The sequence below is a fragment of the Botrytis fragariae genome (genome assembly GCF_013461495.1).
Source record: "Botrytis fragariae strain BVB16 chromosome Unknown tig00000255, whole genome shotgun sequence".
NCBI lineage: Eukaryota > Fungi > Ascomycota > Leotiomycetes > Helotiales > Sclerotiniaceae > Botrytis > Botrytis fragariae.
The window spans coordinates 505,393-526,340 of record NW_023501004.1 but is presented as its reverse complement, the minus strand read 5'-3'; the positions used below and the strand labels follow the sequence as shown (position 1 = coordinate 526,340).

The 20,948-nt window shown below is 42.7% G+C and overlaps 4 protein-coding genes across 4 annotated transcripts; 3 read left to right on the top strand and 1 right to left on the bottom strand.

Moving 5' to 3' along the window:
• Window positions 1–869: 869 nt before the first annotated feature.
• On the top strand, window positions 870–2,993 carry Bfra_011939 (putative transcriptional regulator ngg1 protein; the record flags this gene model as incomplete). The annotated part of the gene is made up of 2 exons (XM_037342263.1): window positions 870–1,398; window positions 1,492–2,993. The coding sequence occupies 2 exons, from the start codon at window positions 870–872 to the stop codon at window positions 2,991–2,993; spliced, it is 2,031 nt and encodes a 676-aa protein (XP_037187921.1).
• A 1,041-nt stretch (window positions 2,994–4,034) lies between these two features.
• Window positions 4,035–10,751, top strand: Bfra_011938 (putative dna repair protein; the record flags this gene model as incomplete). Its single annotated transcript, XM_037342262.1, has 10 exons — window positions 4,035–4,205; window positions 4,354–4,663; window positions 4,741–5,246; window positions 5,352–5,877; window positions 5,934–6,115; window positions 6,203–6,624; window positions 7,271–8,212; window positions 8,262–8,602; window positions 8,685–9,174; window positions 9,302–10,751. 10 exons carry the CDS (start codon window positions 4,035–4,037, stop codon window positions 10,749–10,751), a joined length of 5,340 nt encoding a protein of 1,779 aa, XP_037187920.1.
• Window positions 10,752–16,250: 5,499 nt separating this feature from the next.
• Bfra_011937 (uncharacterized protein) lies at window positions 16,251–17,324 on the top strand (the record flags this gene model as incomplete). Its single annotated transcript, XM_037342261.1, has 1 exon — window positions 16,251–17,324. The coding sequence occupies one exon, from the start codon at window positions 16,251–16,253 to the stop codon at window positions 17,322–17,324; it is 1,074 nt and encodes a 357-aa protein (XP_037187919.1).
• A 2,030-nt stretch (window positions 17,325–19,354) lies between these two features.
• Window positions 19,355–20,903, bottom strand: Bfra_011936 (putative histone acetyltransferase gcn5 protein; the record flags this gene model as incomplete). Its single annotated transcript, XM_037342260.1, has 2 exons — window positions 19,355–20,407; window positions 20,460–20,903. 2 exons carry the CDS (start codon window positions 20,901–20,903, stop codon window positions 19,355–19,357), a joined length of 1,497 nt encoding a protein of 498 aa, XP_037187918.1.
• Window positions 20,904–20,948: the final 45 nt, after the last annotated feature.

The window sequence follows — 20,948 nt, the reverse complement described above, 5'->3', positions numbered from 1 at the left end:
TTCTGTACTCATCTCATATCGCTCTAGAGAATAAAAAGGAAGTACAGTACATATCAGTCACATTTCACTGTAATAAACCAGTCTGTGCTCATACAGCATCTAGAATGTATAAATTCCAGTACAGTACCACTCTGTACTCACATAGCATCTAAAATCTAGCGAACAAAAACATAAATTCCAGTACAGTACGACATATTCTTGTAGTCTATTATGTGTTGATACAACATCTAGACTCTAGAGAATGAAAAAGAAATACAGTAATACAACATCTTGTTGTACTCTGTGCATCTCCCTCGTAATTGTAACGTATTGGATGGCTTTGTGCCTCTCGTATTGGTAGACGGATTTTCAATATACTTTTTTTTCAACACCACTGGCGTCTCAAATATGCATTAATCGGATCAACAATACGTAATGGCGCCATTCTGACGATCTTTCAGCCAGCCAAATGCAAAACGCTAATGAATTTGGGAGATTCTTGAAGCAAAATGTAGTTCAACCAATTAGAACTCATGAGGTATTGTTCCTTGTTCATCACGTGCTGATAGACGGCCGGAATAACTATATGCCTAGTCCTATCTTCAACAGGCTAGCTCCACTGTAATTCAACTAAGCAAGCATCACGACCTATCTAACTTCACATCTGACATGAAAGTAAACAACATTCATAGCGTTTGATATTTGTCCATAATTTTGATATCCAATACTTAGTGATTCTTACTTTATAGATTAGTTGTTACAACTCCAACAAATGTCAAGACCCTACCGAAAGTCAACAAACTAACACAAGAGACGCACAATCCGATTAGATCCTAGAGTCTCAAAGTCCATTTCTACATACATCCCATACACTTGCGCCTATCATTAAAATGCCTCCCATGGCAAGCCAAAAAGGAACGGGAAAGAAGGGTCGAGATCCCCGCCAATCCCGAAGTCGAAACACAACACCAAGTCTAGTGGGTACCGCGAGCTCAGTCGCGCCTTCTGATGCCGGAAAAACTCCCTACACACAAATTCCGATTAGTATTCTTAGGACTTCGGTAGCAGATGAAATTGTCGACCAACACGCTTCCGCAATTCCCAACTCAAGAGAGCTCGAGGCGCTTATGCAACGTATGGAAAGACTAGCTGCAAGCATAGATGAACGTGCTGCGGTATGCGACAAGGGGATGCGAGTTCTGGCACAATCAAGGAAGCATAGGAACGAGGAACTGGAAATTGAAAAGCGAGACGAAGAATTGAAAGAAAGAATGAAGAAAGACCAGGCGGATGAAGATGAGCGTGGGAGACATAAGGCTCACAAAATCAAAAAGAGAAAGGATGTCAGTAGTGCTAGAGAAGAGCGGCCATTGACACATGGTGCCCATGGTTTGGCACCACAAGATGGATCCAATATTGGTAAGTCACCTTTCGTTACGGTGTACACATCAGTATAGTGTTAACGTTGAGCTTCACTTCCAACCGTGCCTCGCTAATTCAATTCACTTGCAGAAGTCGCCGTTCCTAGCCGTGACTATACACACAAACATCACAGAAAAGTATCAAAAGAACGAGACAATGATTCAATAAGCTCGTCACTTTCACCACCTGCTCCTGCAACACCATCCGCAGGTATGAACACGGATACGAAGCCAAATGGTACTGCCGAAGACGAGTCCAGCTCCGATGAACATCAACCTCCTCCAGCACCCAAAATCGCCAATTACCAGACATTCGGAGCGGATCCATCTACGTTTCCCGATCCAACGGTCTACGAAATTACAAAAATAAAACCCGGTGATCCCAGGATGAGCGAAGAAGAAAAGAAGAAGGTTTATTCTGTAGCAGCCTACCCGAGGAATGATCTTCATGATCTTATTCCTGGAACACCACCCGACAAAGATTTCAGCAACGCGAAACCCACAAACCAAGTACAAGCTAACACTTTTGCGACATATCTGGAGCCATACTTTCGACCATTCACAGAAGAAGATCTCGCCTTTCTACGTGAACGTGGCGATCGTGTGAATCCATTCATGATTCCTAGACGTGGAAAGAAGCACTATACCGAAATCTGGGCCGAGGAAGATGGCGCCATGTCAGTTGATACACCAAATCAAGGGCGAGATAAATTACCTCCAAATCAAGCCCGTGGAAGTATTGATGAAATTGATGATGCCATAGCGGAAACGGATCAAATTTCTGCTGGCCCAATGTTATCGAGATTATTGGCAACTTTAAGACCGGAAAATAGAGCGGCTCCTTCCGAAGACAAACCTATGACGAACGGTGTGAGCAATGGCGAAGGTAGTTTCAATGGTGAAATGAATGGCGACATGGGGGAACCAAGCCAGCATAGCGACACATCTCCATTACCTCCTGCAACTTTTATGGCCGAATCAGCATCAGAATCATGGAAGAAAGCAACTCACCCAAAGCTTGATCATGCGCAAATAGATGAAAGGATTAAACAAGAGCTTCGACACATTGGATTTCTACCCCCTGATGCCGAGCCCGATTACGATGCTCATTACGATGACGAGATAGCCGCACGACTTCGTTTCCTCCAAGCAAAACTCAAAGAACAATCGATTATTAACGGTGCCCGTAAGGCTCGATTACAGGAAATCACGAAGGAGCGTATGGCTCATCAAGAATACCAAACTATCCTTGAAGATCTTGACGGTCAAGTAAATGCAGCCTATACCAAACGATCCCGCACAATCGGAAAGACCAAAAAGAATAAGAAAGCTGGCGGTGCTGGCGGTGGTAATCAAGCTGTCAATGGCGCTGCTGGTACAGCAAGACCGGGTCTTGGTGATATGACCAAATCATTAATGGAAAAGCGTCAAAAATGGATCAAAAACATTGGGGCAGTTTTTGATGATGAGCGGAACTTAGGCAAAGTGCCTCGTGCAAAGGATGAGGGTAGCTCAATCTTCAAGCCTGAAATTATGAGCGAATTCATTCGGAGAGAAAAGGATGGGTGGGATGATGATGGAGAAGAAGAATGATCTTGTAGTTTACAGTTACCATTAATAATGGGCCATATTGATGAAGGGAACTAAGGGATTTTCAGCTACATTGTTAGCTTGGCAGACGGCTATGGAGTTTACTGACAGCGAGGTTGCATTAATATTGCAGATATAGCGTATGGCCTTTATGAATGAATGGATTGCTTTGACTTCATGGTATATACAGAATCGTTCATTATTCTGGACGAGTTGTTCGTGTTGGGCAAATCAATGGGTAGGCAGAAATAACCTGCTCATTCTTTGTAGATGAAATAAAGTGACTTCGAGTAGTTCATGAGAGTCTTGGAGATGATTTGTGAGAGTTACACAAATTATCCAATTTATATGCAGCTGATCCTTAAATGTATGATGTATGTTTGTTATGACGGCTCCAGATGGGTAGATGCATTGCACTTTCCTTTTGCCCGTAGTTCTTTGCTTAGACGGTACCACAATAGTCGAATTTGTTTTGGAAAATGCATGTCGATGGGCTGCCGTGTTTGACATTGGCGTTTGAAATTGTAGGGGAGAGTCTTTGTGACATTAAAGGATGATTCAAATATCTACATTGAATCGGGAGAAATGCTCGAGAAGATACCTATATTGCATTGATCGAAGTCTTCGTCATGATTAAGAAGCTGCAGACGTAAGCTTTTCAATTCGATTATAAGTTGAATATGTACATTCACTTGAAACTTGCCGGTCAAGAGAAGCGATATACAAATTACGTTCCCGTCCGTGATACTTGTGACTATTATCCTCACTTTCCTTCTTCCGCTCCGAACTGAATGTTCAAATTCGAAATACAGATAAGAGTATTGGATGAGCCAAAACCAGAGGGAGCGTTGGTCGAGGTTCCCAGAAGAGGCAACGTGCCTACCACTTTCAGGAAGCGAGAAAAAAGTATAAGTAAACAAACAACCACAACTCACCTTTTTTTTTTGATAATCCCCCCCCTCAGCGATCTCAATCACGTCGTCTCCTTTTAAAAATTCCCCAATACGTCTCAAGTCTCCCTGAGATAACCTGGAATCTTCAATCATGGAATCAGCTTACAGAACACAGCAAGATTTGATGGCCAAAAAAGCAAGGGAAAATGGAATTCCAACGTCTGAAATTACAAAACAATTTCAAGCAACACTGACCCAAGTTTACGAGCAAAATCCTCAATGTACTGAGGCTTGGGCATTGGGAAAAGCAGAATATCACGTTGTATGTAAACCCCCAGTTATCTCTTTTGAATTGCATGTGTTTTTTACGCCGGCATTAAAATACTGACAGCACGCTCTAGTGGACCCAGTTCTGTGAGTTTACGTATTTCGTTTCATTTATATAGAAATGATGTGATTTGGCTGGGTAGATAAAAGTCACTTCTAATCCGATTGTAGTTCCAAACGATCCATGGCCAGGTATCCTCCCCAGAACATCACAATCACCCTTCAGGAATGAGACAATACGCTCCGAGTCCGGCGAGATTACGAGTTCGCCGGAGAAGGGATCGTTGAGTTTCCCAAGCAGACCGAAGCCTAATTTTTCAATCAAGATCGAAGATGTGCTTCTTAATGCAGCTGGCAATCCAAATGTACTGGCGGTATACCGGGAGGCATTGGTAAACATGAAGGAAAGATATCCACGCGAAAGCTTGGAGTGGCAACAGTGGATGGCAGGAAGTAAAATTTGGTCGTCTAATTGTATACATTTACCACAGGAATTGGGTTCAGATGTATCTTTGCTAACTTATAATTAGTTCGTCAGAGGGGCACCTTTCCCTGCAACGAGCCACCTAGGTCATACATTCTCCGGTCTTCAGACGCCAATCGCCTCAACACTGTAAGTCCTCGCCGTGGTGGCGAGGATAAGTCTAGAAGCGGGCGATTTGGTGGTAGCTGGCAAGCTGAAGAGGCGACTAGTCGACGTAGATCTAGGTCGCCTCCAGTTGAACAAATGGGAAGAGACAGATATCGACAAAATAGGTCCGAAGGAACCACGAGACAAGGTAGGACAATCAAAACCGAAGAGTCGCCACGAAATTTCAAAGCAATGAGAGTTGGAGAAACAAAAAAAGACAGTGGGAATGTAATGAGGACAAGAGAGGATGATCCATTGACTTATGGACCAAAAGAGAATGAAATGCAAAAGAAAGCATACAGTATGGGTGGTGTTGAGTTCCGACATGTTTTCTTTCGTGCTCTGCAAACTAGTAGAGATTTTGTAAGAGCGCGTCATCCTTACTGCGACCGTTCTCAAAAACATGTAAGTCTCAGGCGTTTCCTTATTTCAAAATACCTAATTCTCCTTAATCGTCCAATTGTCCAATTGTCATCGTATCGTTTACGATTTGGTACTAACTTCACTTAGTGGCTTGCCGATCGAATGGCATGGGAGACTGTTTTCAAAAACGAGCCATTCCCCTGGTTGAACAACAAGCCACCAGGAATTCCTTCATCGGCCAGTTTACCACCAATTCACAAAACATCAAGGGAGGTTACTGGCAATTACTCCATGGCTCCCCCACCAGCTCAAATAGTTTTCAATGGTGCCAATACCAGTCGTCATTCGGTATACAGTATGACAAGTAGCAAATCGATCCAGTCGAGACCCGGCTCTGCTTATAGCGCAAACGCGTCTGTCGGAACAGCTGTATCTGGTGGTACCACGCCTTTTGGATCAAGTCCTGAGATGCCAAAAAAGCTCTCAGCGGCACTGCTGAACAAAGGAGTGATGAACACTATTGGTGAGGATTCCTCGGAAAAGAATGGAACAGATCTTGTCGAAGGTAGGAGAGAAGTGACTATCAGAAAGAACACACTTTTCCGTGCCCTTCTAGGAGACTGGGACGATTCGTTCAAATCCGTTCAAAGAAGTCTTGGGGTTACAATAGACTGTGAGCGCTTCTTCTCCTTTCAATTATTTTCTTAAGTTTAGAACTCACAATCCTAGATCATGACGATACCTCTGGACACTTCAAGCTTACTATCGAGCCATATCAGCCAGGAGATAACGTAGCGCTCGAAAGAGCGTACAAGTTCCTTGAGATCTGGAAGAGATTGATTTACTCTGATCAGTTAATCAAACTTGAACATTTTTGGGCCCAGTATAAGAATCATGACAAGACAACTGCAGTAAGTAGCAAAACACAACTGTTTGATTCGACCTCCCAACGAGCCAATCTTCCTTTCACTCAAGAAATCACTTTCTCATTCTTTCAGGTCAATCGCAAGCCTATGATACATGTTAATGGCAAGAAGATTCTTTGTCAAGAAAAGTTCGGTGATCTCTGTGATTTCTTCTCACAGGAGATTCAGGAATATCAATCCAATATGGCTGAATATGCTGACACTGAAAATGCACTTGCCTGCAGTACTCTTTTTGAGGTCAGGCCATACGACATTTACCTCAGCAGTTATCCACTTCCGATACTGCTTGATGTTGATACTAAGGCAAGAAATAAGATGCTTGATGACCATGATGCCTTCCTCGAAGAGTGGGTTCGAAGCTCTTTCCAAAATCGAATAAGCTTATCGGACATGAGCCACGAATATGCAAGAAGGAGTGATCAGAAGCGTATGGAACTAGATATGGATTTGGATGAGCTTCTTAAAGAAGGAGCAGCAAAAGCGGCAAATCAAATGTCATGATTGTAGAGTTAGTGATTTTAGGAGGTCTTATATTTGCTTTTTGTTCGGTATGAATAATAGCTAGTCGTACACGTAGTTTACACATGATCGTAGATTTTTCGAATCAATACCATAGTACTATGCATTTTCGACTGGTTGCCAAAACATAAACATTCAAAGGTCAAGATCCCCTTGTCTATTGCCAGTTCCACCAGTACTCTTCTATTCTCTTGCGGAACATAAAGAAACGTTCATTTGGGCAAGTGGTGTACTGCGGGGTGGAATCACGTGGTAGCCTGTCTTAGCGTGTCTTTTGTCGCGTTTACCTAGCAGTATCATCCATTTATTTGTTCTTCTCCAATTCAAGCCTTGGAACATCTTTGAAGAGTTCGATCGAAATTACCTCAACATGAGATATTTCATCTAAATCTGAATGTTACTGGAATAGATCCTTCAAAATGTCAACATTCGGCGGGTACATGCCTGAGTTCCCTGACATTCGTGGTGAGTGAATATTTTCCAGAGAACAAGCGTTATGGTGGATCAAACAATCAGCGGCTTGTTTTAGTAGCTTGTGACTGACATTTTTCTAGTCGACCATTTTCGCCAAATCATAGGTCGAACTGCTCCGCTAGCATGCTTCTTAAGCCATGTTCATAGCGACCATCTTGAGGGACTTGATAATGATCGTATTAAACTGCCATTTGTTTACTGTTCGGCAGCTACCAAAGAAATCCTGTTGAGACTTGAAAAGAGAAGAGACCGCTTGAACTTGGCGCAGGGTATTTTAGAGAAGGAGAAGAGAACCTATAAACATTTGAAGAGTGTCTTGAAACCGATTCCATTGGAAACTCCAACATTAATTGACTTGGCGCCGAAAAATGAAGTCAGGGTTACATTGTTTGATGCTAACCATTGCACGGGAGCAGTAATGTTCTTGTTTGAAAAGGAGGATACTGCAGTCTTGTATACTGGGGATATTAGATCGGAACCATGGTTCGTCAATAATTTGACACGAAGTCCATTCTTGATCGAGTACACAAACGGCTTGAAGACTTTAGATTGTATTTATCTCGATACAAGCAACACTGGACCATTAGCATTCCCTACAAAGGCTGATGGCCTGAAGGAAATGATTGAGAAAGTCAGAAAATATCCACCAAATACCAAGTTCCACTTTTCGGCCTGGACGTTCGGATATGAAGAGGTTTGGGCAGCGCTATCACGAACACTCGACTCGCAAATTCACGTTGACAAGTACAAGTACAAATTATATCAATCGCTGCGTCAGGAAGGTTTTGATGGTCAATCGCGCTTCTTGGCACCCGAGGGTCCTGTGTTGGTCGGGTGTATTGTTGGAAATGGCCCAAAAGAAGGTTGTTTGACTGCCGATAAAAACGTACGAATCCACAGCTGTGAGAAGGGAATGGGCTGCTCGGCTTATGGAGAGGATGATATTGTGTTAATACGCCCATTCATTGCCCGTGGACCAGATGGAGTGGAAATAGCAGAAGTTGGTATTGGAGGTGGCTGGGGCGATCTAGTGCCAAATTATGAAGTCGCCATGGATTTCGATGATGTCAAAGAATTTTTAGAGACAATGTAAGTTTACACTAATTTCTGCATGGATTTCTACTGACAATTTAATGAGTTTTGCCGAGACAGATCAACCCATAATTGAAGACATTCGACGTATGCTTCATGCAGAACTAGTATCTACGAAAGGGGCCATATCATTGGATGGTGTGCAATTTGGTAGTGATCAAATCTCTTTAAAGGGACTTGGTGAATCTTTGCTACGAAAGTTGGCACAGAAATCTACTGTGATACCCGACAAGAAGAGAGACGCTATTCCTGAAAAGGGCCTCCCCAAGGTAATCACATTTCCATACTCACGACACTCGTCATACGCCGAACTTTGTCATCTTGTTGAAATCTTCAAACCAAAAGATGTGTATCCATGTACCGTAGATGAAGAAGAATGGCATGAAGGTACGCAACAGACCCTCCTATCTTCCCCTTTTTGTTGTGTAACTACATACCCTCATACCACTTGAACACTAACTTTTTACAGGACTAAGCATGAAAACTCTCTTTGGCGATCATTGCTCTGCTTCTGTTTTTCGGCATGATAGTGAAATGCGAGGACTGGTTGCTATTCGTGTTGCCGAGATGGCCATGATGTCAAGCCAACAAACGCAAACAACGACTACGTCCAAATCTTCTCCAACGTCGACAGGAAATTTTAAGGGCCTCACTCTGGCAGCAGCCAGATTGGAGAACGAAAGTGGTCCTTCGACACCAACTCCATTCCAGAAAGAGACAACTAGAATTGGTCGACAATCAATGTCTAACTGGTCGCAAGAGCTGGTATCCTCATCTCCAGCTCCACCATGTCAAATAGGTGTAATAGGCATCAGTAAGACACCAAGATCAGTTGCTACAAATTTAGACTCGAGTTCAAGCCGTCAAGCGTCGCAGCGAAGAGCGACCGCGGATATGATTAGTCCACCACCCTTGAAACGCGTTCGGCTTAGCGAGGATTCCCAAATCAGTGGTTCAACGTAAGCTTCTCCGAGGTGTTCTTTCGTTTCCTCTTGAAGAGATGGTTTTCTGCTTCTTCGTCCCTTTACCTTGTAGCTTCGTCTGTCGGATTTTTTGATGTGTAGTTGCTGATTCCTCATGTTCCAGGTCTTTGAAATCGCCTACTCTTCCAAAATCTGTTACGGACGTAGAACCACAGAGCGTAGAGTCACCCGCTGAGCCCAGCGGCGACAATGTTGACTTAACAGTCCCACTTGAAATACTGATGGAGAAACTTGGCAATGTACCTGCACTTCTTGAGCAAACGCGGAAAGCATTACTGGAAGTCCATACTGGCGGGATGGATGTTAAAGCATACATCGCTCAGGGACTACCGACTCTGGATGCCATCCATATACAAATTGATCAGGTCGTACCACCACCCATTCTGTCGGCGCTATATGCTAATATGCAATCATTTTTTCACGAAGTCGTCGCAAAATTCTTGGAAATGCGTGATGATTTAGACTTGTATGCATATTTGGAAATGGAGATCGGATGGTATGTACGCCGCCAATTAACACCACTGCAACAACTCACTGAAGAGTTCAAACATATCAAGTTGTATTTGGATCAATCCCCGAGTCAACGGAAGCCCTGGAGATCTAAAGTAAGTCTGGAAAGCATGTCGGAAATATTCACACTTGAAGCCAATAGCGACGCAGATACAATGGATCATCAAGATATCTACACGCCCACGGACGAGAACGAACTAGCAGCAGATGGCACCACTGAGAGTGATGAAGATATATTTTCTACATTGTCAGAGGAAGAGAACCTTCGCGAAGATGAGAACTTTCCCTTCTATGACCCAATTGATAAGATCGTTCGATGTGGAGATTGTGGTCATGAGATCTGGGAAGACGCAGCTGGAAGAGTTAATTTGACGCTCGGGTTTTGTACTGGCTGCGGCAATGGAATTAATCCCTTTTACGAGGATGCTGATTTCCCCGGGAAAACCCCTCGTATTTATGAAGACCAATATGGAAGCGAGGCTGACGAAGAGAGAGCTCGAGTACTGATTGGGGATACACACCTCGACTATCAATCCTCGGCTTACGATACCCAAGATGAGGATTCCGAACTTGTTCTAAATGAAGATTATGAAGTTGATAGTTTTATTGATGATTCCGAAGTGCTAGAATCAGATTCAGAGTCTGCTATCTCTGATAGTGAGAGTGAGGGAGAGATAGATTACAAGTCCGAATTCAAGCAACTGCAAGCGAATTTTGACCTTTTGATGAACGATTATTGCGAGTTGGCGGACAAGTTTGATGAGTTTAGGCATGATATGCTTGGTACGAGTGAAGAGGAAGATGATGGGAATGGGGAGGATAATGATGAAGAAGAGGGAGTGAGAAGAGATGAGGTAGGGGCACATGTGGTGGATGTATTGGTGAAGCAAGGGGAGCTTGTGGTGGAGGATGTACTCGTTTCGTCGTTCAGAAGTGTTGGTGGGGAGGAGGGAGAGGGAGATGTGGACGGAGATAAATTTAGAGATGAAGAACTCGAGGATGATGATGACGCGATTGTTGATGTTACACACCACGTCTTTTAATCTGAGAGGAGAAAGAATGGATCTGTAATGGACAATACAATTGGGGTTAGCCGGCTGGTGGGAGGAGATAGAATGGGCCGGTTATTTGCTTCTTACGATAAGTTTTGATACCCGGAATTTGCTTTTCGCATCGGTGTTTGCTGGAAGGAATGGGCGGCGAGATTCAAGAAGGTGTTTCAGAGGGAAAATGGTACAGGTACCGGTATGGGTATAAGGTTCTACACGGTCCATTGTCTGATTTGATACCCGCGAATATGGATGGGAAAAATTTGTTTTAGCATTCATATTGCTATCTATGTGATGATATCATGAAGAATCAAGGGAGAAACTTTTCTCTAGAGCTCGCTCGCTAGTTTGTAGTTTTATCAATGCTACTATACATTCGCATTACAATTCATATTCACGTTCGCACACCTAGCACGATCATGTATTAGCTCCATCAATAATAAGCTGGTAATTATTTCTCGTTTTATTAGGAATATTTGAATGTTGTATGCACACTTAGTACATACATAGGCCCTCAAAATCCAATCTCTAGTCTCTAGTCTTCAGTCTTTAGCGCAGCATATCAAGATTTGTTTGTTTGTTTACTATTTGTTTATTTGTTTATTTACTTACTTATCTATATATTTTCTTCCCCTCACCTTTCCCCCCTCCCACTCTCAGCCCCCCTCTCCCCTCCCCTCTCCTCTCCACATCTCATCCCCGCTCAGCTCAGCTGGTAAAGGATTACAATTATAAAATCTTACCTGCATGTCACACTGTCACCATATTTACCAAACTTTCACACACCCAGATACCCAACGCACGGTAATGCACGGTAATGCACCGCAATGTGAAGAAATCACGAGGGGTGGGGTGCGAATGATTGGATGGGAGAGAAGGTTGGAGGGGGTCCAGCTCTGCTAGGTTCTGTATCTGTGTTTTGGCGGGTTGGTTTGGGGGTCGAGGGAGGGGCGAGGGAGGGGCGAGAATGAGAGGGTGGGTGGGGGGTATGTGGATGAGGGTGATGGCTGGGTGAGTGGATGAGTGGATGAGTGAGTATGAGTGAGTATGAGAGGAGGGGTAGGCGATGGCTGGATGGGAGCGGAGGGGTAGATGGGTAGGTAGCTATAGGTATGAATTTAATGAGTATTGGGTATTTCTCAGCTTTCTTGAATACGAGATCGAATGGGTAGGTGTGTAGGTAGGAGGTAGGTAGATATTTTACGGGTCTGGACTCTGGTCGTGTAGATAATCTACCTACCTACCCACCTACCTACCTACATACCTAGTAAATAATTGAATATAATATCGAGAAAAGGAAATCGAGGAAAGGAAATCGAGAAAAGGAAATCTACCTGGGTGATTGTTGGTTAGTTAGCAGAGCAGGGAAAGGAAGGTAGGAAGGGTTATTCACTTATTATTGGATGAGTAGACATAGGGAGATACTTCGATGTGTGCTTTGCTTTAGGAACGAGGGGGCTGGGATGGATGATTGGATTGTTGGGATTTATATTTATATTTATGTTTATATAGATACCTAGATATATACCTATAAGGTTACATGTATAACCTTATATTCTTTCACGAATAAGAAGATTTACCTCGGGATTGGATCGCGGGGATGTAATGTTTCTTTTCAAAGAGTGGTTCATACTGCTTATCCTATTGTATGTATATACATACATACCTACCTTATTCTCATGCTGATACATCTCTATGAAATAAAAAGAACGATGATTGGATATCGATGGATAAATATTTCGAAACTTCCTGGGTAGGTAGGTAGTTCTTCTTTATTTGTTCATATGAAGTATGTATTTGCTTATGATGGATTCGTATTTTAATGGTGGCAGTGAGTGAGAAGGAATGTCATGATTAGATGTGATGTGATGTGATGTGATGTGATGTGCGGGAATATTAATTATTCTACGGGGTTGGGAATCCGATTTGGTAGGGCAGGCGGGATAGGATAGGGCAGGCAGGGCTGGATCGTGAAAGATCGAGTGATTGGATCTTATGACTTGCATTTCTATCGACGGTAGAGTACGTACCTTGTCCTCCGGATGATTTGATTTGGGGTTTGTTTGGGTGGGTGGGGATGGATCGTGGATGATTGAACGAGTGATGGTGAGATGGCGAGGGTGGTGGTAGGGAGGGCAGGGAGATGTGGTTTCAGGGATTACTTGATTACTTCGTGTGGGTATGGGTATAGATGGGATTGGAGATGGGAGATGGGAGATGGAGGAATGAAGAATGAAGCTGTTATGGTGTGATGATGTGATAGGTACGGGGAAAGAGAAAAAAATGTTTGGTGGCACGAGGATAGGAGGATAGGTCTTCCTTGCTGGCTTGCTTGCTTGGGGTTTCTTTTCTTCGTCCTTTTTCTTCATCTTTCGTTGGGGCGACAGAAAGATAGATAGGGTCGGAAAACGTGGTCGAATATATCGATTACTGGGACTGGCACTGTAGTTCTGGAGAGTACACGACTGATTGCTCTCTGGGTAATCTGTGGTGGATGGATGGATTGGATGATGCTGGGAATTTTGTCAAGGTAGATAGATGATGGAGAGTGGAACAGTGACCACGTCAATGAACACGACAACAATAATCTAGAAGACACTCCAACTTCACGATACGCATCTCAGGAAGAATGAAAAATACACAAAGATTGGTTGAGTGGAGTTGTGCGTGTTGTGTGCAATATACAAAGGTTGCGAAAGAGGTCGGATCCAATGTGACTGATGAGAATGAATACCTATCATGGCACTTGGACCGATTTGGAGACCTTTGGAGCACCCTTGTCGTTATTGATTCTTGAAGCATCTTTTGCTGTTGTATGGACAGATGAATGGATGAACGGATGGGTCGGTGATGAAATATATATTATCGAATGCAACGATGCGATGCGGTGAGATGGTTGATGTGAAGAGATGTATGTGATGTTTATGCATCATGAGCGATGGAAAGATCGTGGACGAGAAGACCACCAGGACTTGGATTGATAACATGGATTTTGTAAACTCGTCTTCTTGTGATTGTGCATCTATTGGAGTTGAATGCATGATGAGAATAACATGAATGAACCAGCTACCTCCCTTATACCTAGTTGTGCGTACAACTTCAGTATCTATGCAAGTACAAGTACAAGTACAAGTTCAAGTAACGGTGGCATATATGCGATAGCCCATTCCATTCTCAAGTCAGATCTATATCGCCTACTGGCACATACTTACATACCTACATACCTACATACCTACTTGTACTTTGTACTTATCTATATATCTGCACATCTACCAGATTCACAAGAGAAACATATACCTGCTCTTTTATACTTTGTTGTTGTTGTTGTTGCCGTCGTCGTGGTTATACCCTCTTCTAAACATCCTCATCCTCATCCTCATCCCCATCATCATCACCACCCAGCCCCCAATTTTCTCCATTCTCGGTTTCTATTCCAATCAAGCAATCTATTTGATCGACCTTACTTACCGCAACTCCCACGGCATTGCAACCCAGGTGGGGGGGTTGGTTTAACGTTAAAGGAAAATAAACCTTCCCAGCAGATTCCAAGCATTTCTCGGAACATTTGGATTTCTGAGAATAGAAAATTCAATATCGACGAGGATTATATTGTCCGGGTAGTATCTCGATATATTGTTTCGATGTATTAATAAAGAGAGGGCTGTATATTGATTAGTATCGACTTGACTGGTTACGAACAGGAGATTTAGGTATATATGGTGTTTTCGGAATCAAGAAACTGGTGATAGGTATCGACAGCGATACATCATACCGACTTGGATTCTCATCTGCATCCGCTTGTCTAGGCATTCCAGGTTCAACTCACCCATTTATATATCTTCAGGTTGATGGAAGAAGGGTATGGGAATTCTAGGACCCGACTCTTATTCCAATCCACACTCCACCTCCACCTCAGCTCAACTTCAACTTCAACTCCAACCTCCTCGTATGATTGACCAAAAACCCAAGAAGGAATTGATTTAAAAGTACGACAACAAGTGAATGGAAGGAAAAGGAAAAGGGAAAGGAAAAGGAATGAAAGGGGTGGAATTATATACATCACGAATCATTGACGACGACTTCTTCCCATCTCGCATCGCTTTACAGGAATCCTAAAAGGAATTCACGAGACTTTCAAACAAATTGTCTCAGATCCGAATCATCTACTTGTCACCTCCCATTTATTGACTTTATGCTATACATAACACATGTTACATGTTACATGTTACATACTTCATACTTCATACTTCATACTTCCACTTACCTTCTCCTGAATTGTTTCTCCATTCGATTCTCCTCTACTCGGTCTCCCAAAGCAAACAACGCAAACCACCTACGGAGAGGAGTTATTCTCTAACCAGACATCTGATCTGGGTTTTGCGTTACGATCTAATTTCTGGATAAGACGATAGGACACGAAGACTTCACAAGTAAGTAAAGAAAGGAATTGTTGACCGACCCACGGTTGTAGACAACGATCTAATCCATTTCTTACTCTCAAATCATCCAATGACTCAATTCCTCAAGCATCCAAGCACCACATCATTCATCCAACCCCCTCCCCCCAAAAGAAAGCTAACCAGCTCATCATAGAAGATTTTATCAACACAACACCCATACAAGTAGTACAACGCAACCCGAACCCTTACCCTTTTTTTACACACCTACCAGTATCTACCTCTCACCTCTCTTACCTTTACTGTGACCACAACACCACGCTTCCTTCCTCCATATCCACTTCAACTTAGACTCCACCGCCAGTCCGACCTTCTTTTGACCTTCTTCATCACCTCATCATCGCCTCTTTAATTACTATTTATTTCACAATCTCACTCATTCCTTCACTACTCAGCTTGGAAGTCGACCAAAATAAGACAAGAAAAGAAATTTAACAAAGACACACAATCGTTCTTCTTGAAACGAATTCGTCAACTCAACTTTCTCAACTGTTTCAACTTTCTTCTCCGAGCTTTACTTTTTTTTCCCCCTTCTACCCAGTAGATATATCTGAGTTGTACCGCTTTCAGTGGCAATTAAAGATCAACCAGATATTTCAATACGACATTTCTTGTGTCTGATATCCACCCAATCTTTGTTCAATCATTATATCATCGACATCGCCAAGTGCCAAATTCCTACCAGCAATTCGTGAATCATTACACATTGGATACTATACGACAATTGGCCCGGAATTCTCACTCACTCTGGATCGGGAGAAAGCTCAAATTCACCCAACACAACTCCACCATTACTCATAAGGTTTACTTTTTCTGGTCGACATTCGACTAAGAATCGGATTACACAAACTTGGGAAGAAAGAACCTCCGTTCCTTTAGTGCCCAATCATCCTTCAAAGGATCGTCCCAGGGTATCTAAAGTTTTTATAATCACGAACCGCACATCAGCTCGGACACCGCCACGGTCAATTGTTAAGGCCTCCCTCGCCGTAAATCCAGTCTCACTTTTAACGTACAATTCGCCTCCTCAGCCATCATGAAAGGCCGTCCTGTCGACCAGCTCGTGTACGAGTGTATGTTTCCTAAACCCAAGACTGGCGAACCGCAAAATTTCCAAGCCTTCTTGCAGCGAAGTCTGGTGCCTGAAGTTCGTCGTGAAACTCAAGAATTCTATGGTCACTTAACTTCGCAGGAAGCAAAGTATCCTGGCTTAGATTACTCTTACCGGCCGCATCGCATTCGACTCTCGAGATTTCCGTGGCACAGACGACTATTTCGAGCTTTCGATAATTTGAGACTTACGGAATACGAAATTGCTACGTTGACAAAATGGGAAGGCACAAGATGGGCCAAGGAAAGATTTGAGAAAGAAAAAGGAATTATTATTAGGGATACAACGGGTGATGGAATAGAAGATTGGGTATCGCCAGAGTTACGACCTACAGTTGTGCGATTCGCAGTGCCAGCAGCAGAAGAAGGGTTGGAGGAGGAGGAAGGATTGGATGATAATGACTTGGAAGATGATGATGCAGAGAGTGATATCGAAATTATAAGTGTCGGAACTGCATTGAATGAGAGACTGATAGCAGCGGCTGCTGAAAGAGAAGCTGGCAATATCACGGCACCAATGGATGAAGCTTGGGAACAATGGATGAAAGAGGCGTACGAGACGGTTGGTGCCGGTATCTCGAATCCAAATTTGAATCCAAATGCCAACATCGTGGGTACGAGACCAGCTCCTAATGGATCAAGAGTTTATCTTGCACATCAATCAGCTCAACCTGCGAGTCATGCGAGCCATGCGAGAACGACGAATTTAGCACCCCTTTTCGATTCATCAAATGGTCGACAAATTCCTTCGAGGTATATTGACTTTGGACGTATTGACTCATCAAATATGTCCTTTTCAAGAATGCACACCGAAGCTGAAAGCTCAAGGGAATCTATCGAACAGACAATTATGAGAAGAAGGGATATTGAACAAGCAGTCATGAGAAGAGCTGATGCTAGTAGAGAACATCGTTATCTATATGCAACAAGACATCCGGATGTTTTGAGAAGTATTCATGGAAACCGTTATGTTCCTGAATATGAAGATTATTCTTCGTAGTGATGTGAGGTTTATTCATTTCTTGCTTTTCCCCCGGAATAGGAATCATTCATAGCATTTAAGGTTAGGGGGGCATACATCAAACACATATTTTCTTTCGCAGGAAGCATTCTCACACATATACATACATTCATATCGGCGTTTATATGGAATGGAATTACATATCTTCATCACATTTTTCAATGGAGGTCTTAACTTAAGCACGGCGTTTATAGCATATGGGTGGTGGGGAAGCGGGTAGGATATGATTGGGTGTCGGAATTGGGGATCGGGAATTGGGGATTGCTGAGGTATTAAGTTGCTTTGGCATCAATTTCACTTCTCTTTATATTAGTTTATTATTGTTGTTTGGTTGGTGGTGCATAGGATGGATGGGATGGATGGACGGTATGGCATGGCATGGGTGGGATTGAATCGGAATGGAATGGAATGGAAGAGGGGGGAGGAGGAATGGGGCAATGAGAGGAGATGGTATATTTACCTAGCTTTTATAGTACTAGTATTCAATATACAAAGTTATCTATATTTGTCTTGACTCTTGGTGTGCTTTTTGTCTCTTTCTTTGGGTTGAATTGTGTGGTGTGGTGTGAAGTGAGGGGAGATGAAGTTAAGAATAATGTGGAAGTGGATATGAATGAAAATAGGAATCAAGAGGCGAATCTGGTGTGTGTAGGTTCTGAGAAGAAGGTGTGAGAAGTAGATGGGTTGATAGATGGATTTTGGAATAGAGAATGTATTGGGCTAATTGAATTGAATAAAGAGAGGAAGAGAGGAAGAGAGGGATTGGAAGCGGTGGGCTGGGTGATATGAAATGAGAGTATGAAATGAGAGTATGAAATGAGAGTATGAAATGAGAGTATGAAATGAGAGTATGAAGTGAGTGAAGTGAAGGAAGAGAGGGAAGATAGGGAAGTAGGGAAAACTATGGATATCTATTTCTTCTATTGAATGAATCAATATTATTTTGTGGATAGGATGGGATGGGATGGGATGGGATGGGATGGGATGAGTTAGGACTCTTGACTTTCTACTCTTGACTTTCTACTCTTGACTCTTTACTCTCGACTCTCTATCTCATATTCTATCTTGTTCATTTCATTCCATATTCTCATCCCAAAACACCAGCTGGAACACCAGCTAAAACACAAAAACGAAATGCATATCCAGATAACAAGATAAATATCCAGGAACACAAAACAAACGCATCTCTTGCAGTAATTCACATGCTCATTACTATTGATAGCTGTCGATAATTGAATATCTTTCAAATGTATAGTTGTATATCTCATGAACTCCTCGATGAGATGAATTTGATGATTCGATGATTGGATGATTGGATGATTTGAATTGGATACCAAGTTTACAAAGAAGAATGCGACGAGACAAGAATCGGAGAGACCATTCCTAGAAACTCAAGACGAGGTGATATCTATCGAGTCAGGAGGAGTGAGAATACGATAGGTGTCCTACGTGGATTTCCTTCCGAGCGAGAGGTAGATAGATAACCTGATCGTATTTCCATAATCCGCATCGATTCCGGCTTTCTTTTTGTGGAACGTGAAATGATGTAGTAAGTAGTAAGTTAGTTGGGAAGAACGAGAATACGTTTTTTTATGGATCGATTTGGATATTAGGTATGTATGGATTATGCATTCGCGTGCTCAATTGTTCTTTCTTCTCATGGGTGGGTACACGATTAGAGTGTATATGCATATATGGATTTAGGTTGTGTGCGATTAGATATTATTACTTTCTAGATACATTGGTAGGTAGATACCGTGTTGGTTGTTTACGTTTGTGTTATATCCACATCATGAAATATCGAACATCTAGCTATCCCATCCCCATCCCATCCCATACTACGCCATTCCGTTCCGAACTCCGCTATTCCTATCCAATCCATCTTACTCCAACTTGTCCATGCTATTTCTCATCATGGTATTCATAACATCTGTCCAATTTGCTAATTTTCGCTTCCCTATTCAAATCCAACAACGCCCAAGTTCAACCCAGCACATAACATCTATGTACTAATTATCCAAAAGATAAGACCACTCTGGAATTTCTTTGATGAGACTCCACATATACTTCTCCACCTTATTCGCACACTTTGCATAAGGCGTGGAATCGTTATTGTATTTTTTACAATTGGAGAAAACGAGCGTTGCGTCCGCGACGAAATCTTCCGGTTTCTCATATGAATCCTGATCGAGTTTTCTTTCCATGGTTTCAAAATCCATCGGGTTTGTAATTACAGAGTAATAATCCGCTACTTCATTACCATTGACAGGAGCCTTGAAAGGCCAAGCTTTCTGATGATTTTGAAGCGAACTCAGGAGGCGAGAAAGTTGAGCATAATTTGGTCCATGACGAGGTTGGCGAGCTAATTCGTCCATGGCGGGTGTCCAGCCAGATGCACGGATAGCTGGGATGGACATGGGATCGATTGGAAATGCGCCGTTCTTCCATTGTTTGGGTGGTGCGTGGACTTCGTCTGATTTGCTAAAGGCGAGAATCTTCGCATTGACTACCTCCTTTTGCTTAACGATCATGCGGTTTGATTCAAGGTAGCGAACTCTGGGAACCATTTCGCAATGCATGATTGTTCCACCTTCGTAATCTTTGATGTAACCCATCCAGAGAGGTTTTGGTAGAGTGATCTCTTTGGTGAATCCTTGTTTCTTGAAGTATCCGATAGCATAATTGTCGGCGTAGGTAAGGAAATGCATGACTTTGGAGGAAGCTTTGACATAATCCTTGAGATGGTTCATGAGATGCGCACCATATCCTTTGACTTGCTGATCGGATGATATGGCACAAAAAACAATCTCCGCAAACTCGTGATCGTCAAATGGTCGATACGTAATTCCTCCTAATACTTCTAGTGTTGCTTTCTTTACCAATGCCATAGATAAATGATTCCGATCATAAACTAGACGAGCAATATATTCCTTTGGCATTTTGGGGAGTTGTTTTTGAAAAATACCTTTCAGCCCCGAAAGAATTATAGTACTTTCATTCGTATCGTCATTATTGACAACTCGGAAATCAATTTCACCCTCTCGCTCTTCGATCACTGCGGGCTTGATTATTGTTAGACAGAAAACTGATGATTGATCGCATTAGCAAACTCACTTTTTCTGGAAAAGGTATAATGTTAATGTTGGCAGGATGTTCTGCATTTGTCTTTTTCAAATTGTCGGTCAATTCGGTTTCACTCATTTTCATCTTTTTAGAAGATACTGGAAAACTAGGGGGCTCCTCTGTAGCTTTTCGCTTTGGCGCATTCTGGGAATTTGGGAGCGACTCTTCCGTACCAGCCTTTCGTTTTGGTGTATCTTGGAGATTTGGACCCATGACTGTGTTGGATTCAAGAGCTTCTTGATCCGAATCCTCGAAATCTGAAATCGATTCTTCGGAGGTTGTTAGAGTGTCTAGGCTTGATTCTCCTGACACAGGATGTTCTATGAAATTAGGTGTTTCCTCAATGCTAGACTGTGGTAACTGAGTACGTGATCTTCTAGAACCTGTTGTATTCCAATATTGGCCCAAATCACTTTTGATATCTTGGGAAGCCATGTTAGCAACTTTTGTCTAATTGTATGTAGATTGAGGAACGGCTTA